Here is a 26,614-nt window from a genome sequence, read left to right as displayed (position 1 = left end):
GCAGACCACCCAACCCCCCGACTTCATGGACCCCTTTCGTCAGCTTAGAAAGTTATCACCGACCCCCAACCCAAGTTCTTAGGAACGTGAACGAGATAAAGTCAAGAAAAATCGATCCGTAACGAACATTTATTAATCCCCATCGCTAGGATAAGGAGTATTGTTGCATTGCGGAATCATCTTATTAGATGCAAAGGTTCCTCACTGGCACTCTGTACATGCTCGTGCCCTTGATTTCTGAGACTCCTAATTCCCACTACAGTCGTATCTTGGTTTTCAAACAGCTTAATTCTTGAACGTTTTGGATTCTGAATGCCACAACCCCGGAAGTGACTGTTCTGGTCTGCAAACTATTTTTGGAAGCAGAACGTCCGACGGGTCTTCCACGGCTTCTGATTGGCTGCAGGAGCTTCCTGCAGTCAATCAGAAGCCGCAATTTGGTTTCCGAACGTTCTGAAAGTCGAACGACTTCCGGAACAGATTATATTTGACTTCCAAGGTATGACTGTATAGGCCACAAGTGCCTTTTCTGTGCCTCAGTCTTTTCAGCCCCAGCACAGGCCCACCAACCTTCAAGGAGGGGGTCAGTATTGACCGCTTTGAGAACCCCCCTCTGCAGACAGCGTTGAGTGAGGTAGACGGATGCTCTGACTCGCCGGCAAGCAGCTTCCACTGTGCCTTTGCTTGTAACTGGAAAGATGTTCCTGCTTTTAGGTTCAGCTGTCTCGCTCGCCCCAACTTGGGACATTGCTTTCCTAGCTCTCCCTGGGATAGTTTCCCCTCCTTCCAGGTGGAAGGGAGAAGGACTGTTCTCACCTCGCCCCATACATTTAAATCAGTGTCTTTCCCTTTCACACAGTCGCGGCTTTCCCCAAAGGATTCTGGGAGCTGTAGTTAGTTAAGGATGCTGAGATCCCTCTCCCCCTCCTAGAGCTGCAGTCCTCAGAGTGGTTTAACAGTCATTGCTCTTTCCCAGAGAACTCTGGGGACTGAACGGGAATAGGGGGTCTCCCCTAACACTGCTTAGCCGCTGTAACAAACTACAACTCCCAGAATCCTTTGGGGGAAGCCCTGACTGTTCCGAGTGGCATCAAAGCACTTTAAAAGGGATGGTGGGAATGTGGCTTCAGGGATATAGCTCTGGGAATCTGGTTACTGCATCTGTCTCTCTCTCCACCTCCATGCCACCCTCGAGGTTGCTGCATTTGAGACCGCCCCCTGCTACTAACCACCCATGCATGTGCTTCTGTCCTTGTGCCCACACACTTGACTTCCTGAGCAAGGAGGGAAAGCTCGTATCTTCTCAACACCAAGCCCAGGCGGCCGTATCTGGGGCCCTGTGCCATTGTGCTTCTTCCGTTCATTTTCTTTGCTTTGGTTTGGCTCCTTCCTGCGGGAGCTTCTGGTTGGACCCAGCAGCCTGCTTCTCTATAACCTAGCTTTCTACATTTGCAAAAGCAGCACAGAAGGTCTCCCGTGACTTTATCTATTTTGCATTTAAAGCCCACCTTTCTCCTTCAAGCAGCTACACGGTCCTCCTCCTCCTCGTTCAACAACAACCCTGCGAGGTAGGTTAGGCTGAGAAGGAGGGACTGGCCCGAGGTGAGCTTCACAGATTTGATCTCTCTCAAGTCCTATTCCGACACTAACCACTGCACAGTGCTGCCTGTCAGTGGGTTAACCCTCCGTTTGCTGGAGCTTCTGGATCTGTTGGGGAGTCCACCAGCGCTGCTTCCTGGGGTTATGTCTCCCCAAGGCATTTGCCGGCCTGCAACGGTGCAGAAGGTGGCACCCAAGTGCCACTGGTGCCAAGACAGCATCCTCTTCTGCACCTGAGGGCAGCTGGCTAGCTTAGCGGGCAGAGGGCGGGCACCTGGAGTGAGGGAAGGGAATAATAATAATAATAATAATAATAATAATAATAATTTATTTATACCCCGCCCATCTGGCTGGGTCCCCCCCCCCCAGCCACTCTGGGCAGCTTCCAAAAAAATATTAAAATACTGTAATACATCAAACATCAAAAGCTTCCCTAAACAGGGCTGCCTTCAGATGTCTTCTAAAAGTCTGTTAGGTGTTGTGCTCTTTGACACCTGGTGGGAGGGCATTCCACAGGGAGGGCGCCACTACCAAGAAGGCCCTCTGCCTGGTTCCCTGTAACTTGGCTTCTTGCAGTGAGGGAACTGCCAGAACCTCAGTGCTGGACCTCAGTGTCCGGGTAGAACGATGGGAGTGGAGACGCTCCTTCAGGTATACAGGACCGAGGCCGTTTAGGACTTTAAAGGTCAGCACCAACACTTTGAATTGTGCTCGGAAACGTATTGGGAGCCAATGTAGGTCTTTCAAGAATATTGGGTGCCAACACAGCCCTGGCTCAGGAATATTTCTGATAGTGTAATGCAGGGGTGAGAAACCTTTCTCCAGCCTGAGAACCACATTACCTTTGGGGGGGGATGCTTGGGGTGGGCAGGGTTACAAGCAAAAGCAGCAATTAGGCAGCTGGTCCAGGGTACGAGTTGAAGCTGTCCCAGTTTCAGGACGAAACACACTTTCCCTCTGATCATATCTTTCTCTCCCTGCGAGCTGCGCCAGCTGAATGATACTGTTTGCTCAAACTCCTTAAAGGACTGCACATGCATGATAGATACTTGATAGATGCTCTGTTTGCATTTGTGCCCCTTGGGTGGGTGGGTGGTTGTGTTGTTGTCATTTCTGATGGCTGAAACAAATGCGGACGGGAGGGAGAGTTAGGCATGCCAAGCCCCAGCTCACCCCCCTCTCCTTTTTGCACGTATTTATGCGCATGCACACACACACACCCCCCTGCACGTGCGCCCCTTTCACGGCCGTGTCTGTCTCTCTTTCATCCGCAGGGGGAGGGTTTGCACCAGCTGCGAGAGGCTTTGAAGATTTTAGCTGAGAGGGTTTTAATCTTGGAAACAATGATTGGGCTGCATGGTGAGTAGAGACAGACAGGAGGACAAAATTCCCCCCGCGGGCCCCCCCAGGCCAGGAGGGGTCAGGAAAAAGGGGGCCACCATGGGGGAGGCCCCGCCCAGGTCTGTATGGTGATCTGCTTAGGGCGGTTTGCCCTGTTCTTGCAGCCTTTTGCAAAATCCAGGGGTTCAATTGCGCCCTTGGCTGGCTACTGGACTAACTCTCTGGGTCCTGTGGGGAGCAGGCCTGGCACAATGCGTTGAGGGCGGCTCAGCCATGGCACAGTCTCCATGGCAACGTCCATGGTGACATCAGGAAGTGATTGCACAGGGTCTACTGGCAGAAGGAGATTCCCCCCCCCAAAAAAACCCATTTTTTGTTGCTTTTGTTGGCATCTGTCTGTCTCAAGAGACAATGGAGTGCACCTTCAGAGGCGAACCTGAACTTCTGGGTTAGCAGCACCTAAGTGACCTCTCCGGGGCGCAAGCCTGGGCAGTGCGTATGGAGGTCCTAGGCTGCGTAAATGACAAGACCCCCCTCTTGGCCACGCTGATGTGGTCCAAAGGAAAACAGAGCAATAGGTTTGGCATCAGCTTGGCTGCAGCAGTTGCCAGGAAAAGACATGCAAAGCACCCTCCAACCGTCTTAGGGACTCCATTCTGGATCTGTGTAGGGTTTACTCCATAGCCTTTTCTTCTCCCAAAGATGTCCCCCAAGGCAGCGGAGGTTTAGGATCAGAGTTATCCTTCTCCTAAATGGGATACCTTCCCAGGTGGACAAACCTCATCTCCCCCTCACTTGCCTCTGCAGCACATATAGAAACTGTCTTCTGCGCCATTGAGTTACGGACTTCTAAACCAACTGTCCTTCAAAACATTTCAGTAGTACCTTGGTTCTCAAACTTAATCCATTCCAAAACTAAAGCGTTCCAAAACCAAGGCAGCTTTCTCATAGAAAGTAATGCAAAACGGATTAATCTGTTCCAGACTTTTAAAAACAACCCCTAAAACAGCAATTTAAAAAATACAACCCCCCCCAGCAATTTAACATGAATTTTACTCTCTAACGAGACTATTGATCCATTAAATGAAAGCAATAATCAATGTACTATAAAATAAATAAGTATTGCAGATGATAAAAATTTTAAAACTTTTTTTCCCTTACCTGCACTGATGATAGTCATTGTTTGGATGGGGGGGGCTTTTATCCATTTCCGCAGTCACAAAATCAATCAATCAATCAATCAGTAGCTGAACTGGGTTCCACACAGTCACAAAAACAAATTAACTGAAAAAGCCTCAAAAACAAAAACGCAAAATAAATAGCAAAAACAAAAGCGCCAAACTTAATCCATTCCGGAAGTCCGCTTGGTTCGAAAACCAAGGTGCAGCTTCTGACTGGTGCAGGTGCCCCGGAAACAATAGCCAACAGTCGCATCGGACATTCGGCTTCCAAAAAGCATTTGAAAACTGGAACACTTCTAGGTTTTCGTTTGAGAACCAAGGCGTTTGAGAACCAAGGTGCCACTGTATTACTTTTTGTCATATGTTGAACTTTTACTAGTCACTATGGTAAAAAAAGGTAAAGGACCCCTGGACGGTTAAGTCCAGTCAAAAGCAGCTATGGGGTTGTGGCGCTCATCTCGCTTTCAGGCTGAGGGAGCCAGCATTTGTCCACAGACAGCTTTCCTGGTCATGTGGCCAGCAGGACTAAACAGCTTCTGGTGCAACAGAACACCATGACAGAAACCAGAGCGCACAGAAACGCTGTTTACTAGTCACTTGCTATATAGAGAGGCTCTAAACAACTCAACAAAACTTGTAAAGTGTCATGGATTTCAAAACTCATGCAGAGAAAGATTTCTCAGTCCGGTGTTAGTTTTATTTGTGCTCATACAATCAGTGGTCATGGGAGAGGAATAGAAAAGGAACTCTCCAAACGGGGGATCCTTATAGAAAAATGTACTCTTACAGCATCGGGTTCAGATAAAACGTAGACAAATTGCCCTCCTTCCTTGTACAGAGATGAACTTTTCTGCTTCTGAGCATGGTTACCAGACAGATAGATAGAGATGGACTGCAGATCTTAGGAAGACCAGGTCTTCTAACGCTTATCACTCAGCTGAACTTGGGGAACACATTGGAGTGGGACATATTTTGCCCTCAAAAGCATAGCATAAAATCGGGGGATATACAGTAAAAAAACCATTCAAAGAATATTGCTAACCAAAAGCGATTTTCCAATCAAAGCACTCAAACAAGGCAGGTGGGGAATCAGGACCAGGGTGGGGCTGGTGTTTTTAGGGTGGGGTGTCAGTGTTGACGCAGATGAAGCCAGTCTGGGCCAGACTCTGAGCTAGCCTCGGCTCAAGGCCACACAAACGACCCAAAGAAAAGAGAATATGCAGAGTCCCTAAGTTAACACCTGAGGCAAACAATCCCATAAGCACCACTCTCCTTTTCCTGGCAGCAGAAATACAGTACAGTGGTACCTCTGGATGCAAACGGGATCCATTCTGGAGCCCCGTTCACATCCGTAAGCAAACGCAACCTGCGTCCGTGGGTCGCGATTTGCCGCTTCCGCACATGCGCATTATGTCATTTTGACCGTCTGTGCATGCGCGAGCAGCGAAACCCGGAAGTAACGCGCTCCGTTACTTCCGGGTCGCCGCAGCGCGCAACCTGAAAATACTTATCCCGAAGCTACTTCAACCCGAGGTATGACTGTACAGAGAACGACCGTATTGCTCACAACCAAGGACTGTTGATGGGGTGGAATCTAGTGGAATTAGATACACACACAAGGCAGATTTTCCCTCCAGGGTTTTTTTCTGTCAAAAAATGCCCACCTCCCTGAATTTCCTACTGCAGAATAGCATAGCATCTTCTTGTTGTTTGACTGAGAATCGAGGCTGTGAGATCCAAGTCTACTTTTCCTGACCTGGTCCCCTCCCCAGATGTTTTGGACTACAGCTCCCATCAGCCCCAGCCAGGGACGGGGTGGGGGAAGAAATATGATTCAGTCTGCATTTCAAAGCAAGCCTCCCTGATTTGCAGTGTCCACATCAATGTGTGAACCGAAACACAGCCGTCCTGTGAAATTTGCACTCTTCTGAATTTTGCGATGCAGTTCTGCTGCTGAGTGATGCGTTCAAAAACACATATATTAGAGTGCATATAAAACAAAGCTGCATTATATTGGGGGAAATTGCTTTGCAAAAACCACAATAATAAAACAGAGCAGTCAAAGCAGTTTGATTCCCCCGGGTCTCCTATGTAGTCTTGTATTGAACTGCGAAATTTTCAAAGTGTGGGCAGAGGGCTTCAGTTGCTACTACTGAGCATGTGCAGTAGTTTGAGCATGCTCAGTATGGGGAAACGGAGGCAGTGGGCTTCTGGTGGCTACACCTCCAATAAGGTAGGAGCTCAGTGCCCTCTGGTGGCGGCAGCAGGAGAGAACAGCCACTTGTGCTCCCTTTCAATGGAGAGCGCAACTTTTTGAGCAATGCTAGGCTCATTTACTCATAAGTAATTGCCACCCAGTTCAGCTGAATTTACTCACAGGCAAATGTGTATAAGACTGCAACTGAAATGCTAATAACAACCCTGGATCAGTATAAACGATATTTTAATTCAGCCATCAATTTATTAGGGTTAAAGGTAAAGGTAAAGGTACCCCTGCCCGCACGGGCCAGTCTTGACAGACTCTGGGGTTGTGCGCCCATCTCACTTAAGAGGCCAGGGGCCAGCGCTGTCCGGAGACACTTCCGGGTCACGTGGCCAGCGTGACATCGCTGCTCTGGCGAGCCAGAGCCGCACACGGAAACGCCGTTTACCTTCCCGCTGGTAAGCGGTCCCTATTTATCTACTTGCACCCAGAGGTGCTTTCGAACTGCTAGGTTGGCAGGTGCTGGGACCGAGCAGCAGGAGCGCACCCCGCCGCAGGGATTCGAACCGCCGACCTTTCGATCGGCAAGTCCTAGGCGCTGAGGCTTTAACCCACAGCGCCACCTGCGTTAGGGTTAACCCTTATTAGGGTTAGTTTGCGACAAAAAGGGCTTTTACCAGACCTCAAACCTCCTTGCGTTAATTCATTTCCCCACCTTTCCAGGTGTGTGCTAGAGGTGAGGAGGATGCAGAAAGGTGGAAAGCAGGGCTGTTTCCTGGATTGGGATCTCCATACCCTTCTATCATTTTTCCAAAGAAAATAGGGGCATCCTATTCCATTATTATTATTATTATTATTATTATTATTATTACAGTGGTACCTCCGGTTACATATGCTTCAGGTTACATACGCTTCAGGTTACAGACTCTGCTAACCCAGAAATATTACCTCGGGTTAAGAACTTTGCTTCAGGGTGAGAAAAGAAATCGTGCGGCGCTGACAGCGGGAGGCCCCATTAGCTAAAGTGGTGCTTCAGGTTAAGAACCGTTTCAGGTTAAGAACGGACCTCTGGAACGAATTAAGTACTTAACCTGAGGTACCACTGTATTATTATACCCCAGCCATCTGACTGGGTTGCCCCAGCCACTGTGGGTGGCTTCCAACATATAGAAAAACATAACAAAAGATTAAATATTAAAAAACTTCCCTATACAAGGCTGCCTTCGGATGTCATCTAAAGGTTGCATAGTTACCTCCTTAGCTCAGGGGTCGCATAACTCCATACCCTCCAGCATTTCTCCAATGAAAAGTGGGACATTCTAACAGTGGTGTAGCGTGGGGGTGCAGGGGGGGCCGGCCGCACCGGGCGCAACATCTGGGGGGGCGCTCGCTCGCACTCGAGTGCTAAAATCCATGGGTTAGGGGGCGCAAATTACTTACCTTGCCCCGGGTGCTGACAACCCACGCTACGCCACTGTGTATTACAGAGACATTCGTACTAGCCTGATTCCCCCATTACTTCATAAGCACCCAGGGCAGACAGGACAATTTTACATCGCCCTGCTGCTCTCGGATCCTGATCCTGATGCAATGTATAGTGTTGCTAGGTTATACGCAGCAGCACTCGAGATTCATAGGAGGATGACCTGTGCCACCAATCAGCTTTAATGAACATATCAGAGTGCTCTGTAAATGAGAACTAAAGCCTTTATGTATCAACCTTTTGTGCTCCTCCACACCCGCCCAATTTTCCTGACCCTTCTTTTGGATTCTTTTAGCTTCTTTTAAATTCTTATAGACTTTTACATTCACCTTGTGTTTAATACCTTTTAGCTTTCTAAAGAGCTTTTTAGATATTAAATGCTGGTCTATGACTGTAATAAAGATTTGTTGTTGTTGTTGTTGTTGTTGTGCCATCCATGTTTGCCTTTGGCTCCTCCACCACTGGCAAATGGACCTCAGAACGTTGCCCAGAAGGGAATACGATTCGCAGGCTGAAGAAGGTTTCCCACACCCAACCCTTGCCCTTCCAGTCTACTTTACCTTTTAGTCCATTCGTTTTTAACCATTCAGCCGAGGTTTGGGCCGAAAAGCTTGGGATTTGTATTGCAAGAGGACAATCATGTTTTGGCGGCTTTGGCAGGGAGGTTTCAGAGGGAAGCTTCAAACACTCCATGGAACCCTAAATAAAGATATTTAAAATCTCATCTACAAAATCCTGCATTTCCATTTTGTCTCCTCCAAACGCCCAAAAGCTGGGAACATGTTAATGAAACATTTAAAAAGGCATTCTAATCTACTTATCTCTTTTCCTACATTTTTTTTCTATTGTCCACTCCCTAAGATCAAGGGTAGACAGAACAGTGCCCTCCAGATATTGTAGAAATATAGTCCCAATAAAGAACTACACTCATTAAAAATATGTAGCATTGATCAAAATATCCACATTCAGGGGCAATATGCCTTTTGGTTATTGCAAGTTGCTGGACCACAACAGCAGAAAAGGGCTATTGTGTTTAGGTGTTCTGGGGGTGACAGGCTGGCTTCTGTAAGCTGATGGATGCTGACCTAGACATGCCTTTGGTCTGATCCAGTGGCATAGCGTGGGGGGTGCAGGGGGGGCCGGCCGCACCGGGGGCAACATCTGGGGGTTAGGGTTAGGGGGCGCAAATCCACGGGTTAGGGGGTGCAAATTACTTGCCTTGCCCCAGGTGCTGACAACCCACGCTACGCCACTGCATTCTAAGGAAAAGAGAGACATTCTGGGATCAAATCAGAAACCAGGACAGCTTCTGTAAATCTGGGCCTGTCCCTGGAAAACAGGGACACTTGGAGGCTCTGCCTCTCAGAAGAGATACCTCTTTAAGTTGGGAGCAGCATGTAGATTTAGCCTCCCATGTCCTCCAACGAAAATAGGGATGTCCCATCCCATAACGATCATTTTACTATTTATACCCCACACATCTTACTGGGTTGCCCCAGCCACTCTGGGCAGCTTCCAACAGATATTAAAACATAATTAAACATTTTTTAAAAACCTTCCCTATCCAGGATTGCCTTCAGACAACTCGGGAGTCATTTTTGCATCATTTTATCCAAGGAAAATAGGGACATCTTTAGGAAAAACAGGGCAAGGATTAAACATAAACTATTAATTGATATCAAAGAAAGGGTTGGGGATTTTCCCCGCCAGATTTGAAACTCTATTATGAGGCAGCCTGTCTCTCCTGGATCAGGGAATGGTGTACACTACAAAATACAGACCTTCAATATCTGTTTTTAAAAAAAAGATATTTATTAAAGTTTTATAGACAGAAAAAAGTTACAGAATAAAAGAAAAAAGAGAAAAAATAAAAAGGTACAAAAATACAAATGAAAAATACAAAATACATGAAAAATAGATGAAAAATAGAAAACAATTAAAAACAGATCAATCTTTTCATGTCTTATATTTCATTTACTTATTTCCCTGACCTCCTCACACCTCCCTTTTTTGTATTCCAGTTCACATGGTTAATTCAGCAAATCCTTTCCCTCTTCGTTTTTATCTTAATTCTATATCTTAACATATTATAACTTTATATTTTCGTCTGATTATCAATCCATTTTTACATATTCTTTTAACCTTGTTGCTAGAGCCATTTCATTTCAGTCCAACATCATTTTAGCATTCATTAATTTTACAATGTTCAATATCTGGAAGGATATGACAACCATTATGACAACTGGGATGGCTTCTCTAAATCAGGGACGTCCCTGGAAAATAGGGACACTTGGAGGGTGGACTCCAGCCTCGCGAGAGCATCAGAACAGTTCTGATGGCTCAGGCTAAGGGAAGCCCATCTAGTCCAGCATGCCACTCTCACAGTGGCCAACAAGATGCTCCAATGGGAAGCCCCACAAGCAGGACATAGGTGGAAGAGCACTCTGCCCAACTGTGATTCCCAGCATCTGAGATTCAGAAACATTTATTGCCTCTGACAGTGGAAGCCATTCCGGCTAGTAATTACAGTTGTACCTTGGGTGTTAAGAACTTAATTCGTTCTGGAGGTCCGTTCTTAACCTGAAACTGTTCTTAACCTGAGGTATCACTTTAGCTAATGGGGCCTCCTGCTGCCGCCGTGCCGCTGCTGCGCGATTTCTGTTCTCATCCTGAAGCAAAGTTCTTAACCTGAGGTACTATTTCTGGGTTAGCAGAGTCTGTAACCTGAAGCGTATGTAACCTGAAGTGTCTGTAACCCGAGGTACCACTATACTAATTGCTTGAACCTCTGAGTGTGCCTAATCCTCTTTTAATGCAATCTAAGTTGGCGTTGTCACAACCTCCTGCGGGAGCAAGTGCCATAGTTTAGCTCTGTGCTGCCTGAATGAGAATTTTTCTCTGTCCTGAATATTACAGCAATCTGTGTTTTTGGGTATCCATGAATTCCAGCGTTTACCAGAGAGGGCGGAGAAACTTCTGCCTTCTCCGTGCAAAGTGAGAGCTGTTAGGGGGTGATGGATGGTGAAACCTTCTATTGGCATCCTCTGGAGCCATTGGGTGAATCAGTATGTGCCTTAGTGATTCTGGAGGTGCCTGTTCCAATAATAATAATAATAATAATAATAATAATAATAATAATAATACTTGTACCCTACCTATCTGACTGGGTACAGAGCCACTACAGAGAACAGAGGTCTACCAATGGGAAGCTTTATTATATCATATTTATTATATTTTATTATTTTATTTTATTTCCTTCCGAGAAAAAAAACTCTTCCTGCATTGCAGGGCATTGGGCTAGATGACCCTACAATCCGATAGTGAAGTTAGCTACCAGCACACAGTTCCTTTTCTGCGTGAAACTTTGAGAACCACCCCTCCTTTTTAAAAAGGCACAGGCTTTTACATGCCCCTGATCCCCATAAGTAAAGAGTGGAAAACCCTGTATCGTGTCTTTCCAGGTCTGGGGGAATTATCACCTTTATATCTTCTGAGCCCCCTGCCCAAATTCTCCACCCGCAGTCACACACCCCTCCAAAGATTCCCGATTCAGAACCCTTTCCCTCTCCACCCTTTCCCCATAACGAGGGTGAATGAATTTCCGCTCTGCTCTTCTCAATCTCCCATCAGGCCATTAGCTTACGAAGCTTCCTAGAGCAGCAGGCCCAGCTGAAGCTCTTGTCTAGGAGGGTCACCTTGCTGGAAGCTATCATCTGGCCAGGTAACAACAGAGGGGGGGGTTCTCCCTCTCTCCCTCTCCCTTTTTCCCTAGCATGCTGCATTCACCAATGCAGAGAGCCCATGGCCAGGAGGAAACCCCCCCCCACTTTGCTTGCAGACATGGGCTTTCTCCCCTTCCCTGTCATCCCGCCCCAAACTCTGCATGCCACTAGTCCACAATGTCCAGGTTTTTAATTCCCTCTCCATTGCCCTGCTGCAGTCAGAGCTACTTTTATGTGGGATTTTGCATTTCCTGACCCATAGCGGGGTGGGGCGGGGTGGAGGGAGCCTTAAGGGGGACACATCTGGTGATGGCTGGGGTGGGGAGGGGCTGCTCCTCTTCCTCCCCACCCCTCCAAGCATGAGCTCAGAAGTAAAAAAAAAATTTGCTTGCCTTGCACCAAAAGTTAACGCCAGCTTCGGGGTGTATTGGATTTGTCAGACTGCTGGGTATCCAACAGCATGGGGCGGGCCTGCCTTTCCGACGGAAGTCTGTGCATGCTCAGTGGCAGTCTCTTCTCAAGCCAGCTTGCACCTTGTAGCTTAAGTCTGCCTGGAGGAGGTTGGCTCAGTGCTGATCTGCCTCTTCACCCACCTGGGAATGCACCAACCAATCTGAGAAGGATGTTAGCAGGGAACCAGTGCAGAGGTTCGAGTAGGGGAGTCTGGTGGCTGACCGCAGCTAAGAGACTGACTTTGCAGCATTTTGTTTGCAGCAGCTCCGAAGCAGGACATACGATGGGGGCAGCTTCTCCCCTGCTTCTTGTTCCATCATTCAGATACACTGCCCCTGCAGGTGAGGGTTCCACCTGCCTGCTGCGGCCAGGCGATGTTGCTAGATGCCCAGTTAGACAGCTTTCCCCCACCCATGTGTCCTCTGATGTCACAACTCCCACCAGCACCAGCCAGCGTGAATCAAAGGTGGCTGGGAGTTGTAGCACAACAATGTTTGGGGAACCCAAGGCTGGGATAGGCTCATTCTAAGGTGAGATTCCTTCTGCAGTTTCTCCACTTCAGATTCGTTTGGAACAGGAGTTAGTTTAGTTTACACTAAGGAAATCAAGTCTTTTGCTCTTGGAAGACCCTGGATCTTGCAGTCAACTTTGAATACAGGCATGGCGGGAGGGACTCCCAGAATCCCTAAGGAGCACCCACACCCTGTTTGTTCTCCTTGAGCAGGGATAGGGAACCTGCAGGCTGTCCAGAAGTTGCTGCACTATAACTCCCTTCCTCCTTGACTGCTGACCATGCATGGGACTCCAGCAACATCTGGGCAGCAGTGGGTTTTCCGCTTGAGCCACCTAGACATTTTTCATACCTCTGGAACCATGAGGACCAGAAACTTGTTTCCTCTTTTAAAAAGATCACAAAATGACAACCAAGGTTCTTGGGTTGCCAAATTCTGCAGCGGACGAAAAGCAGCTCTGCTCTGACTCTTGCTTGTCCTTCCTCTCCGTTGACAGAACCGGAACCGGGATCCGGACTGGGCCTTTCCTCCACCAGCATGCCTGGCTACGACCGGGGGAAGCGCGACGAAAGCCTGGCAGCTTACAAGATGATCTCCCACCACCTCTCTCAGAGGAGCGAGGAGGAGAGGAAATGAGGAGGGGGCCGTTGGCCTGCCCGTTGGCAGGTGCAGACGAAGAGCATCCTTTTCGGGGAGGGCACGAGAGGCCTCTTTCGGGGTGCCCCCCCAAGACCCAGCCCTCTTCCTCCCACTTTGGACTGCCCCCGCCCCCACAGAGAAGCAGTGGAGAGGCGTGTGTTGAGGAGGGCGCTTGCTTGCCGACAGCCTGCTTCCGTATTTATTTCGCGCAAAGCGTTGTGTGTGTGTGTGTGTGTGTCAGTAACGGTGCAATGCACCCCACGCCTTCACCCCACGAACTGTTGCCACAATTAAGCCGCTAAGCATTCTTTGCGGGCGCCTCATAGTCTCGTAGGGAAAGCCGTTTATCCCTTGGTGCTATTTAATGGGGATATATCCCCCCTGCACAGCACAACTGCACCCTCTCCTGTAACTTGCTGTTTTTCTGCCGCTTGGGACTTTGACCTGGAAATTTAACTAGTTTTTCTACTAAATTTATCCCGATCCCTGAATCGCCCCTTTCTCCCCCATAGCCTGGCCCGGGCAAGGATAACAGAGGAGAGAAACCGGGCTTTTCTGGACTACTGTTTTCAACCGCAGTTGTGGAAGACGTCATGATATCTTTGCCGGGAAAACAAAAGTTCCCCACTCGCTTCCTAAGAATGGGGAACCCTTGTAGGGTCAGGTCAAAGGGCTTCTCTTTCGTTCGGGATGCCCAGCAGTGTGTGTTTGTGGAGAGAGGACAAACATTTTCCCTTCCCTAGTAGAAGTTGCCAGTGTTGAACTGTGCGGACGTTGTAAGAACTACGTTAGTGGCTGCCCCAACAAAGGATTTGCGTGCAAAAGTCCTTTTTTGATTGGATCCCTGGGTGCAATTTTAGTGACTGGATGAGATCTGGCACGCAAGCAGTGTATCCCAAGTTGTCAAGTGGGCTGCGAAGGCGATTCAAAGCGAGGTTGGATGTTGGAACAGATGGGGAGGTGCTGCCATGAAACCTCAAGCACCTGGGAGACGATCAGACTACTCTTAATGAAAAGTCTTGTGGGCAAAGCAGATCAGGGAGAGAGAAGGATATGTGTATGTGTGTTTATCTATGTGTGTCTGCCTCCATATAATGTATGTACTCTCTGGGATTTTGCCTGATAACAGGGACCAGGTCAATAAAGCTTCACTGAACACGGGCCTCTGCCTGAATTGAAGGGAGTATGGAGGGCCTCGCCTCAAAGCCTGAGCTAAGATGATGCTCTCTGTACGCATCCTTTGCTGAATTTTGTTAAATGTCCATCAGGCATCAGCTTGGCAAAGGTGACTTTTTGAAGTCCTCTCCTACTGTTTTAAGGGTTATGGCTCCTCCCCAGAAAATCCTGGCACCTGTAGCTTGTGAACAGCCCTGAAAGCTGTTAGGAACACCCAGGGCTCCCCCCCCAAAAAAAAACAATTAGGGGAAGTCTCATTTTGACTCAAGAAATTCACCATTTTATAGTTCAAATCGGGGAAAATAAATACAGTAAATGGACAAAATACAAAGATTCACAAAATGCTTAGGGGTATGCGTCCCCCCAGAAAAAACGCACTGGGAACACCTTGACGGACAACAGTTCCTAGGATTATTTGGGGGAAGTTGTGGCTCCCACCCCCAACACATGAACCCCCTTGCAATGCAGAATTCGTAGTCATCTGTTATTCCTTTGAACGTTTTAAGAGCACGTTAAACATACAGTGTAGACATGAGTCTGTTCTGCATGGGGTGAGAATGCCCTGCCCCCCCTTCAAAGTGGCTGTATGGGAAAGGCCCAGATTTGAGTTCTGGATGCTTTAGTTCAAACTCGGAACCCCGGAACTGAGATCCCTGCTACAACTCCCAGTTGAGTGGCAGAGCTCATAGGCACGGAGAGAGATCCCTTTCTCACAAACGCCTGTGTGGCAGCCCAGATGGGTTGGGGGCCCGTGTTCCCGCCACCTCCTGACACGTCTCGGGAGATGGTTTCCACAAACACCCATGGAACGCGTGGGAAAACGACTGCAATCAGGAGAAACCTCTGGTTTTGTTATTCCAAGAATCCCCAGGATGGTATGGAAGAAGCCACTGGGTCTCCTTTTGGAGGACTTCCCAAGTGACTTGCAGCCCTTCATGTATGTGCATTGTCTCCCACTCTTGCCCTTGTGATGCACCAGCCTGGCTGGGCTGTACGGCAGCCACCCCATAGCAGCAGGATGGCCTTGGCTTCAATGGTGGGTCTCACTTTCCTTCCTTCCCAGTTGAGTCCACAGTGAATCACTGCTCAACTCCACCGGCCGTGGCTGGTTTTCTGCCAGGATGCTGGCACTGTTTGGGCTGGCTTGCCAACCTCTGTCCACTCGCTGGCTGGTGCCCGGAAGAGGCCACTAACGATGAGCAGAGCGGCTCTCTGCCGTCACCACGGCTTGGTCTCCGACGTGGCCTCCGATCAGCAGTGAGACGGCACCCTCCACGTGGCCTGTGGCTGCCAGCGCCACAACTGCCCGCTCGGTTGGGAAGCCCATTTTCTGGAGCTGCTGGAGCCTGAAAGGGCAGGGGGCGGAAAGTCAGATAGTTGTTTATTTCCTTGACATCTGATGGGAGGGTTTTCCACAGGGCGGGTGCCACTATTGAGAAGGTCCTCTGCCTGGTTCCCTGTAACTTTACTTCTTGCAGGGAGGGAACTGCCAGAAGGACCTCGGAGCTGGACCTCTGTGTCCAGGCTGAACGATGGGGGTGGAGACGCTCCTTCAGGTATACTGGGCCGAGACCGTTTAGGGCTTTACAGGTCAGCACCAACACTTTGAATTGTGCTCGGAAACACACTGTTGTCTGCCTGGGGTTACCTGGGGTGAAAAAAGCTTTTAAGCTCTGCTTTGCTTGTGGGGCAAGGCCTGCTCAGCATGCCAGCTCTGGGATGCTCATGTGAGATCTCATGGAGGCATCCAAGATCCCAGAAGGTCTTGCGTGAACATCTCTAGCCTCCCAGAGTTGGTGTGCTGAGCAGGCCTTGCCTTCCAAAACAAGGCAGAGTGTTTCAAAGCTCTGTTTTTGTCTGGTCCCCTTGGAGTTACCTGCTACCAAATGTCCCCTTACCCCTGCTAGCCACAGGGTTGGCTCTAAGGGTTTGGGGACCTGCAATCAGAGACACGCAGAACTCTTTGAACCAAAGCCGCACGCAAGATGCGATTCCACTGTATCCATTTCTCTGATGCCCCACCAAACCCCATCAGGAAGGAAGCCTTAGCTTTCCCCCGGGAAACCCTTACCGGAGAGAAGAAACCGAAGATTTGGAAAGTTTCACCTCTTCCTCAGCCATATCCTGCAGAGAAGCCTGGATCCCAGCTTGGAGCAGCTCTTCATCCATCAGGGATCCCTGGAGGGCCGAGAAAGGAGCACCTAAAGCCCCATGGTGGATGGGGAAGGGAGGCAGGGAACCAGCAGCAACTGACTGCCTGCATTGCTGCTCCAGCGCTGCAGTTTCTCCACTCCAGTAAGAGGCAGGTGGCGAAGCCAGAAAGAGAGGCTGCGTAGGGAAATCTGCTGGGGGAAACGCTTGGGTTGGCGACTCCGGAGAACGAGGAATCCTGGGAGAGAGAAAAAGATAGGCAAGGCTGTGACCTTGAGCCAAAGAAGACTGAAGCTCAGTGGTGGAGCACTTGCCTGCAGAAGGTTCCCAATTCCCCACCCCCCAAATATTTACTTATTATATTTTCAGGTATACATTTCCCCACAATTAAAAATAGAACAATACAGCCAACGACTTCCCATCTTCTCCTTCCATGGTTCCTTGTACTTCCAAAATTAACTGAGTACAGTCGTACCAAGGGAGTCGAACGGAATCCGTTCTGGAAGTCCGTTCTGACTTCCAAAATGTTCGGAAACCAAAGTGTGGCTTCTGATTGGCTGCAGGAAGCTCCTGAAGCCAACCGGAAGCCCCATCGGACCTTCGAGTTCCAAAGAACGTTCGCAAACCAGAACACTCACTTCCGGGTTTGTGGCATTCAGGAGCCAAGGTACGACGGTATTATATTTCCTCCGTCTGGTTTCCCCCTTTCCATTATATATTAATCCAAATTATACTGTTGAATTTACAATAATCCTGCTAGCGTTTTCATTTGCTTACAATGGTTTTTCTGCAAATGTTCTCCATTCCTCTTTATATACCCATTCTTCTTGTTCTCCTGCCCTGCTGGTTAGACTTGCTAGCTCTGCGTATTCCATCATTTTTCAGCCGCCATTCTTCCCTCTTTGGAGCCTCTCCCACCTTCCATTTCTGAGCTAACAAAATCCGAGCTGCAGTCGTTACGTACATAAATAGCTTTTTTCACCCCCTGGTTACCTCTGTCTGTATCATACCCAGAAGAAATACCTCTGGGCCTTTAGAGGGGGGATGTTCTTTTAAACATTTTTTTCATTTCATTACAAATCATTCCCCATTACAGTGCTACCCTGGAAGTCAAACGGAGTCTGTTCCAGAAGTCCATTCAACTTCCAAAACGTTCAGAAACCAAGGTGCGGCTTCCGATTGGAAGCTCCTGCAGCCAATCAGAAGCTGCGTCGGACATTTGGGTTCCAAAGAACGTTTGCAAACCAGAACACTGACTTCCGAGTTTGCGGCGTTCGGGAGCCAAAACGTTCGACTCGCAAGGTGTTCAGGATCCAAGCTACGACTGTAATCTGAAGTTTCCCAGGTTTGATTCCCGGCGTCTCCAAAGAGGGCAGGGAATGTCCCCTGCCTGCAATCTGCTGCTCGTCTTCCTCACGGGGTCTCTGCCATGGGAGCCTATTCACCCAGTGCTTTTCCAGCTGCACTGGCTCCCGGTGGAGTACAGGGTCAGATTTAAGGTGCTGGTTTTGACCTTTAAAGCCCTTCACGGCCTAGGACCCTCGTACCTACGGGACCGCCTCTCCTGGTATGCCCCACGGAGAGCCTCAAGGTCCATAAATAACAACACCCTAGTGGTCCCAGGCGCTAAGGAAGTTGATTAACCTCAACCAGAGCCAGGGCCTTTTCAACACTGGCTCCGGCCTGGTGGAACGCTCTGCCTCATGAGACCAGAGCCCTGCAGGATCTGATTTCTTTCCGCAGGGCCTGTAAGACAGAGTTGTTCTGCCTGGCCTTTGGCTTGGAGCCAATTTGATTCCCTTCCCCTCTTTCTTTTTTCTTTTTCCTTTCTCCTCCTGTGATGAGGCTGCATTTTAATATTTTATTGTTTCAATATTTTAATGTTGTATTTTAATCTTGTTTTTAAGTTGTAATCATTCAACTTGTTTTTATTATTGCTTGTATGCCGCTCTGAGCCCAGCCTTGGCTAGGGAGGGCGGGGTATAAATAAAAATTATTATTTATTATTATTATTATTATTATTATTATTATTATTATTATTATTATTATTGTAAGTCCCAAACAACAACCCCTTCGCCCGCCCAGCCCTACAAAGAAAGTCTGGGTTCCCAATTCACCTGTCCCTCCTGATGGCTGGGTCGGCAGTGGGGAGGATTTCAGCAGGTCCTGCCGGGGGCAGGACAAAGTGAAGGAAAGAGCCTCTCCCCAGGAGGGTCTTAAAGATGATTCCGCCGTGCATCTTTTCCAGGCGTCTCTCTGATAATTCCAGCGGGGAGAAGACCCCGGCCCAGACTGCGGCGTCAAGGGAAATGAGAGTCTAAGCAGACCCTGGTTGCTGGACCCACCCAGTCCAACCTCCTGCTCTCACAAAGACCAACAAAGATGCACCATAAACCAGCAGTTAAACACCCCCCCCGAACCCATCTTTTCGGAAAGGATACAGGCCAGGCCCGTGAGCAGCCCACTCAGATGCAGGAGGAAAGGAGAGCTGGGGGAGAGAATCCAGCTGAGACCCAGCAGCAGCGCAGCCAGCAGAGGAGGGGAAGCCCACTTCCGGGGACCCCCCTGTTTCCAACGCCCTTGGGGGCACCCCAGCAAGGCCAGGTGCACGGGGGTGTAGCCCCCAACAGCAGAGCCGGCCTGAGCACCCTGCAGCCAAGCTAGGAGGAGGTAGAGGAGGGCCGAGGCGAAAGCGCCAAGTGCCGAAGAGTGGAGGTAGCGCAGGGTGCCCTGGCGTCGCTCTTGATGCCAACTCAGCAGCGGAAAGAGGAGCAGGTTGAGGAAGAACAAGGGAGCCTCCGTGAGGCACAGGCAGTAGGTCATGAGGCGATACACTGTTGGGAGGAAACGCAGGCGGTGGTTAACAACATGCCATCATCATCATTATTATTATTATTCATCCTATTGAAAATTTTTGGTTGGGAAATAAAGTGGAAAAAAGTAAAAAGGAGGTCAAAAGGAGGGGGTAGTGCTTGAAACTGTGGTAAAATACAATATATGGATACAGAATTGTACAGTTGGAAGGGACCCCAAGGTTCATCTATCTATTTATATTTTATTTTTTTAATTAATTTTTCTGTTTTACAATTTAAAATACAGTGGTATGTCTGGTTACGAACTTACGGTAATTCGTTCCCGAGGTCTGTTCTTAACCTGAAACCGTTCTTAACCTGAGGTACCACTTTAGCTAATGGGGCCTCCCGCTGCCGCCGCGCAATTTCTGTTCTCATCCTGAGGTAAAGTTCTTAACCCGAGGGACTACTTCCGGGTTAGCGGAGTCTGTAACCCAAAGTGTTTGTAACCTGAGGTGTTTGTAACCCGAGGTACCACTGTAATTTCATTTAAACTGCCTTAAAATATCAATGACTTCCCTTCTCGTTTCTCCATGGTTCATTTTGCATCATATCCTAAATCCCTGCATATTTTACATAAACTAAACCATTCAGTATTCCATTACGACATCCATCAAAACTTACTTGCACTGTTGAATTTATCTTAATGCCGCCAATGTTTTCAAGTGTACACAATTTCCCCCCATGTATTCAATAAACATTTTCCAATCTTCTCTAAAGGTACGTTCTTCTTGTTCTCTTATTCTATATGGTAAGACCACAAGCTGCACATGTTCTGTCAGCTTAAGTTGCCATTCTTCTTTAGTTGGGACTTGGCTCGTTTTCCATTTTGGGGCTAATAAAACATGGGCCGCAGTAGTGGCACACATAAATAACATTTTCTGACACCTGGGAATTTCCGTCTGAATTATCCCCAACAAAAAGGACTCTGTGGTTGTTGTTTTTTTGAAAAGTATTTTTAAACATTTTTTTCCAGTTCATTATGGATTATTTCCCAATATTCTTTTATCGTTTTGCAAGTCCGCCACATGTGAAAGCACGTTCCCTTCAAGGTTCATCCAGTACAACCGCCTTAAATGCAGGAATCTCAGTTGAAGCACCCACAATGGGCCGCCGAGCACAATCATTCTAACAAGTATAAAATTATTAACTAGCCCTCGTGATTATTATTTTTTATAAAGGCATTCCAAATATAATTATATTTGCCCACACACAAATCTAAAAGCCATCCATTTGTATGTTGCAAGAGCAGTTGTGTCTTCTAGCCATTGTTCAAGGGGAGCCGGGGGGGGGGACATTTTATTATCATCCCACTGAATCAATATCCATCTTTTAGCAGAAGCAAGTTTACATCGTAATGGCCAAGAATTCTGTAACCAAGAAACAGGGACGGATGCTCTCTCTCCCCACCCAATCCCTTTTCTGTCAAGGCTTGAAAATCGTAACCCAGAGAGCAGGGACTGACTGGTTGTTGACAGCTGTCAGCTGCCCTGGAATCCTGTTGGAAGGGACCCTAAGTGTCATCTAGTCCAACCCCCTGCAAAGCAGCTGTCCCATGTGGGGATCGAACCTACAACATTGCCATTAGCATGGGAGCCTTTTTTGGCTTCGAGGGGGCAGGATAAAAACAGTTTGTACAGTGGTACCTCGGGTTAAGAACTTAATTCGTTCCAGAGGTCCGTTCTTAACCTGAAACTGTTCTTACTTAACCTGAGGTACCACTTTAATGGAGCCGCCGCGCAATTTCTGTTCTCATCCTGAAGCAAAGTTCTTAACCCAAGGTACCATTTCTGGGTTAGCAGATTCTGTAACCTGAAGCGTCTGTAACCTGAGGTACCACTGTATCAATAAAAACCCACATGGGATTCCAGGGGGTGGGGTGTGATTGGTGTGCTGGACCCAAGGAGCCCAGAACGGTTAGGGAGGCAACACGCAACACGCCAGGGGGCAGGAGCCTCAGGTAGCTTACCTTGGAAAGGGCTGCTGAGCAGGAGGTTGGGCGATAACGCCAAGCTTTCGTCTACGCCCGTCAACCAGAATAAACAGAGAAGCACCATGAGGGTGAAGGATGCAACTGGGGGGCGCCATAACCCCCATGGCCTGGTCCAAAGGCCCTTCATCAGCATGCCCCTAAGGGGAAGGAAAAGACAAGGGAGAAAGTGTCAGGGTTATATTAAAACCAGAAGGCGAGAAGCCATCCATTTGCTAAAGCTTTTAATCACTGGTTATTCAGAGGAGTGTACACCTAGTAAAGACTCTTGGATTTGTGGGGCTTCCACATTTACGGCACTTTAAGAGTCAGGCCAGCAACCCCAAAGAATCCTGAGTTTACTCCTGACGGAGCTACAATTCTTACGCCCTTAACAAACTACAGTTCCCCAGATTATGCCTGATGTGCGGGGGGGGCGACGGGGGGGGGAACTTCAGGTTTGTAGCTCCTAACTAATGGCTCCTGCTGACTGCCCAGATTAACCTGTCAGAATTACCCCAATTATGAATTTGGCCACAGGGCAACTGAGCTGTGGCAAGTTGCTCTGGCCTGATCCTGAGTCAGCCCTCACCAACCGAGCTCAGCGGCTGAGCATCTGCTTTGCATGCAGAAGTTCCCAGCTTCAATTCCCCCAGCAGCAACTCCAGGTCGGGCTGGCAGCATTCTCTGCCTGAAACCCCAGAGAGCTGCTGCCAGTCAGTGTAGACAATACTGAGCTAGATGGACCTATGCTCAGTCCAAGGCTGCCTCCTCACATTTTCTGGACCACAGCTGATTGATGGGAGCTGCCAAAAGATCGGGAAGGCCCTGGGTTGTCAAAGTGCACGCCCAACTCTGCATTCGATTGGTTTGGATGCCTCACAATCCTGCGATTAAAGGTCTTATAGGTGAGAGGCTTGTCCCTCATCAATGCTGGAACACAGTTTTTCTTCCCAGGTAGAGTGAAACCCAGCTGGTTAGGAATAGCCCCCAAAAAGCATGCACGATGCACAAGGCACTTATGGAACTCACTGCTGCAGGATGAAACTGGATGGCATTTTGAAAAGGCTGCAACTGGTTTTGAACACACATGACATAACTTAAGGGGGGCATATGCAAAAGAGGACCCCTGCACCTTTGTAGGAGATAATTTCTGGGAGCAAAGCTTGCATGCCTGAGCTGATCCAAGATTTTTTACAAGATCCACCGGCCCAGCATCTCACGACGGAGATGAAGGCAGCCAGATCCTTCCTTCCTTCCTTTTTGATTTGCAGCCTCTCACCTTCAATCTCTGCTGTTTGCAATTCTTTCCCACTAGGGAAGAACATTGCTTGGAGAAAACTGGGGAACACTCCCCCCCCGTCCCGCCCCCTATTCCTTTTTCTTTTACCAAGCGCAAGGCTGGCTGCGTGCATGGGGTTGCACCGGCCGGATAGGCAGCTCGTTAGCCGGGAGAAAAGGACCAGCGCGCAGCCATTTTGGACATGGCAGTTTGGGATCTGTGAGGCCGGTCGGCGCTGATCCTCTACGACTTGCACATGCTTTTGCAACGAGGCAAGGGAGCGTCGCTAAAGAGGAACCAGAAACTAAGGATCTCCGGGGCGGTGGGGGGGGGGCAGGATTAGAACTCAGATCCCATCTGCTTCTGCAAAGTCCTTAGTGGTGTTTTTTTGTTTGAGGGTGGGGGGTAGGAATGAGTTTCAGTTCTCTGTTCGTTTTGCTGGTCTGTGCAGAGTTGGTTTACTCAGTCTCTCCTTTTCGGCACTGCTTACTCAGCAGCGAGGCTGCCAACGTGGCTGGCTTTAAAAGAGGACAATTTTACAACTAGCCACAATGGCTATGTTCTCTTGTTTCCACAGGCAGAGGCAGCAGTGCCAGTTGCTGCAAACCGCAGCAGGGGAGAATGGCTTTACTCTTGATTGCGGGTTTTCACTACTGAGAACAGGGTGCTGGACAGGGTGGGCAGCAGGCTCTTCTTATGTCTACTTAGAAGTAAGCACCTTTTGTTCTGTGGCCTCTTTGCCCTGGAAATGGGTTAAGGAATTAAGCAACTAAACAGTGCAGTCACTCAGTTCTTAATCACCTGCTTACTTCAGTTTCTCAGCAATGGGCTTAAAAAAAAACCCACGCTTGCATCACTTTTCCAGACTCCAGGCTGCATTTGGATTACAAGCCTCAAACAGCAGATAATGTTGGGGTTGCCACTTTTTTTGTTGTTCCCAAAATGGAGCGTGATGCCAGTGCAAAACTGATTTCCGTGTATGCGTCCTCTGACTGCCCTAGGCACCATGCGTTCTAAATTTGCTCGCAGGATCATCACCTTGTCATGGTGAGATGGACTCACTGTTAAGACTGTGTTCATGGAAGACAATCTTACTCGGCTACCGAGTGATCGCCAAAGAAGTAGAATATATGTTTAAATCATGTGGCTCCTCCCTCAAAGAATCCTGGGAACTGTAGTTCATTAAGGGTGCTGAGCACTGACAGGATGCCCTTAACAGACTACAGCTCCCAGGATTCTTTGGAGAAAGACATATACTTTTAGTACTCAGCTCCTGTCTCCTAAGAGAAAACACACCCCGAAAGTTGTTGGGCTTTTTTTTAAAGAAAACCCCCACAGTTATTTAGCAGCCCTAATGCTAGACCTCAGAGTGGACCCACTGAAATTAATGGGCATGCCTAACCTGGGTCCATTTTTAATGTGTCTATTCTGAATAGAACTAGCATGGGGTGCAAGACAGTGAAAACAACTCCATTCTGCACAAACATTAGAAATCTGCAATTGTATTGGAAAAGTTTTTAGATGTCTTCATTGTTTTGTCAAATCCGAGTTCCCTTTCCAAACACATTCCAGAAAATGAAAGGCCAGTCCCAATAGGTTAGTTGATAGCATAACACATAATCATCTATATTATATTTTGGGTTGGTGTTTGGTTTTTTTTTTTTTTAAATGTCATAAAGAAATATGCTAGCATCACATTGGGGTCTCCAAAACGGAAGTTGTGGGGGATGTTTCATTGTGGAAAAACCTGTGTCCAAACTGTGTTGTACAGGACTGTATGTAGGGCCTGAGTTCCTGGGAAATGACAATATTTTTTAAAACAGTTCCATTTTTAATTGTTCTGAAACTACATAGAAAGAGGTGTGCAAGGAGGGGAATGCTTTAAAAAGTCAGGAAAATAAGGAGAGGAACAGGACAGAAGAAACTCATGAGGTGGAAGAACAGGGCAGCTCTGTTAGGTATTGGGAGGGTGCTGCGGCTGGGTGACACCCACTGGGTGCCATCAGGGTTTCCAGGTGGTTAGAGACTCAGAACTCAGGTGCAGTGGGAGAGAGAGATAGCACAGGCTTCCAAAACTTTGGGAGCCAGTGGGCACATCTGGAATTTTGAGACAGCCGCAAAATGGCTGCCATGAGGTATGTGGCACAATTCAAAATGGCTGCCATGGGACCATGCTGGGGACCCAGCCACGACATGGTGGGCAGACAGGCACAGGCTCCATTTTAAATTCCCACTGGGTGTTTGCTGAGTTGCAGAGATCGTGAAGGAGCCGACCGGAGTTTCTCCACCATTGCCTTACCTACTAGACTGCATCCACAAGCTGTGATTTGCCATCCCCACAAGAGCATCAAAAATGCGTACACATTTTTCTGAAATGTACATTATTGATGTGCATTATTTTGAAATAGACATTATCAAATGAGAGCTACTTCCTGCAGCTGATAGCAATTTAGGACCCCCGTCCTTTGAACAGATCGCTATGGAGGCCAAAGGCTATGATAAATAACTAGATTCAGACACCAAATAACTAGATTCAGACACCAACTCTTCTAGATATTTAAGGTTTGTAGATACTGAAAGAGGTGTTGGATAATGTAACAAAATGCCGCTGCATCCTGGCCATCTTTACTCAGAGTAAAGTGGCAGGCTGGTGCAATCGGGGGGTTCCCAAACTGTGGTCCGTGAATTTCACCCACAGCATGTTTGTAAAAATATACCGTATATTTCTGTGTATAAGACACCCCCATGTATAAGTCCTCCCCTATTTTTAGGGACTCCAATTTAAGAAAATTGGGGGGAGATTGCACCGTGTATAAGACGACCCAAAATTTTCCACATCATTTTAAAGTAAAAAAACCCCTAGTCTTATACACAGAAAAGTAGGTTATTTAAAACTATGCACAGGATCAAGCTCCAGTGTATTGCAATGCTCACAACAGGAAAAGAAATTGCTTAGGGGTCCGCCAACACCTCCAGCAATTTTCAAGTGGTCCATAGGAGGGAAAGGTGGGGAACTACTGATGTAATCCAGAGGGGAAACCAGTGGCGCTCCAGATGTTGTTGTACTCTCAAGTTCATCACTCTTGACCACTGGCTATGCAGGCAGGGGCCATTGGGAATTGTATTATTTATTGTATTCCTAACCCACCCAAGAAGGGGCGTGGGTGGCGCTGTGGGTTAAACCACAGAGCCTAGGACTTGCTGATCAGAAGGTCAGCAGTTTGAATCCCCATGACGGGGTGAGCTCCCGTCACTCGGTCCCTGCTCCTGCCAACCTAGCAGTTTGAAAGCACGTCAAAGTGCAAGTAGATAAATAAGTACTGCTCCGGCGGGAAGGTAAACGGCGTTTCCGTGCACTGCTCTGGTTCGCCAGAAGCGGCTTAGTCCTGCTGGCCACATGACCCGGAAGCTGCACACCGACTCCCTTGGCCAATAAAGTGAGATGAGCGCCGCAACCCCAGAGTCGGTCACGACTGGACCTAATGGTCAGGGGTCCCTTTACCTTTACCTTATCCCACCCAAGAGCTGGCACGTATAGTTCCCCTCCTCTCAATGTTATCCTCACAACGTCCCTGAGAGGTAGGTTAGGCTGAGAGGCAGTGATTGCCAAGGTCACCACCCAGTGAGCTTCAAGGAAATGGAGCCCTGGCCTCCCAGGGACTAGTTCACCTGGCATGTCAAACACAGTTGGTGGCTTGGGGGGGGTCAGGGACTGCCTCCCAGCCTAGCCTACCTCGCAGGGTTGTTGTGAGGATAAAGTAGGGAGTGGGGTGGGGAACCCATGTTGAGCAAAGAAGATAAACGAAGGCATTTTCTCTACTTTCAAAGGCGCTTACTCCCCCCCCCCCATCACCTTCTGGGCAAATCCTCCCAGAGAGCCCGCCCCCTTCCCTAATGTCACTCACACACACCCGCCCGACGTTTTTCAATCGCTCTGCCTCTTGGACAATGATCCCTAAAGCCTTCCGGACGGAACCATCCGCTCAACAGGAGGGGGTTGCGAGCGTCCGACGCTATTCCACGCGAAAAGAGCCTCTACCGCTCCCTTCCT

At 48.4% G+C, this 26,614-nt stretch overlaps 2 protein-coding genes across 3 annotated transcripts in view; one reads left to right on the top strand and one right to left on the bottom strand.

Annotated features, from left to right (window-relative positions):
- The window catches only part of EMID1 (EMI domain containing 1), a 73,583-nt gene extending 60,323 nt beyond the window's left edge, over positions 1–13,260 (top strand). Inside the window, exons 16-17 of the mRNA XM_081892639.1 lie at positions 11,438–11,528; positions 12,991–13,260. Of these exons, the coding sequence (XP_081748765.1) occupies positions 11,438–11,528; positions 12,991–13,130 (231 nt within the window). The 3' untranslated portion in view covers positions 13,131–13,260. The remainder of the gene's footprint in view (positions 1–11,437; positions 11,529–12,990) is intronic.
- A 1,885-nt stretch (positions 13,261–15,145) lies between these two features.
- Positions 15,146–22,879, bottom strand: RHBDD3 (rhomboid domain containing 3). 2 transcript variants are annotated; one of them, XM_081892445.1, is made up of 6 exons: positions 22,672–22,879; positions 21,282–21,442; positions 18,902–19,294; positions 18,578–18,752; positions 16,416–16,698; positions 15,146–15,655 (listed from the first exon to the last, which is right to left on the bottom strand). In XM_081892445.1, the coding sequence occupies exons 2-6, from the start codon at positions 21,436–21,438 to the stop codon at positions 15,389–15,391; spliced, it is 1,275 nt and encodes a 424-aa protein (XP_081748571.1). In that variant the 5' UTR covers positions 21,439–21,442; positions 22,672–22,879; the 3' UTR covers positions 15,146–15,388. The 2 variants fall into 2 exon arrangements, with proteins under 2 accessions (XP_081748571.1, XP_081748570.1); XM_081892444.1 differs by lacking the exon at positions 22,672–22,879 and adding an exon at positions 21,874–22,654 and having other exon boundaries at positions 16,381–16,698.
- Between the last annotated feature and the right edge of the window lie 3,735 nt (positions 22,880–26,614).

This window comes from Podarcis melisellensis (assembly GCF_964234715.1).
Source record: "Podarcis melisellensis genome assembly, chromosome: 16".
NCBI lineage: Eukaryota > Metazoa > Chordata > Lepidosauria > Squamata > Lacertidae > Podarcis > Podarcis melisellensis.
This window is presented reverse-complemented; position numbering and strand designations above follow the sequence as displayed.

Bases quoted from the DNA above. Each gene is read 5' to 3' on its own strand.
- RHBDD3 (XM_081892444.1), bottom strand. From the start codon at position 21,965: ATGCTGCCAGCCCGACCTGGAGTTGCTGCTGGGGGAATTGAAGCTGGG. The intron at 21,443-21,873 runs GTGAGGGCTGAC...CCTTCCCCTTAG, and splicing joins TCAGCCGCTGAGCTCGGTTG to GGGCATGCTGATGAAGGGCC. The intron at 15,656-16,380 runs GTAAGGGTTTCC...CTGCCCTTTCAG, and splicing joins TCTTCGGTTTCTTCTCTCCG to GCTCCAGCAGCTCCAGAAAA.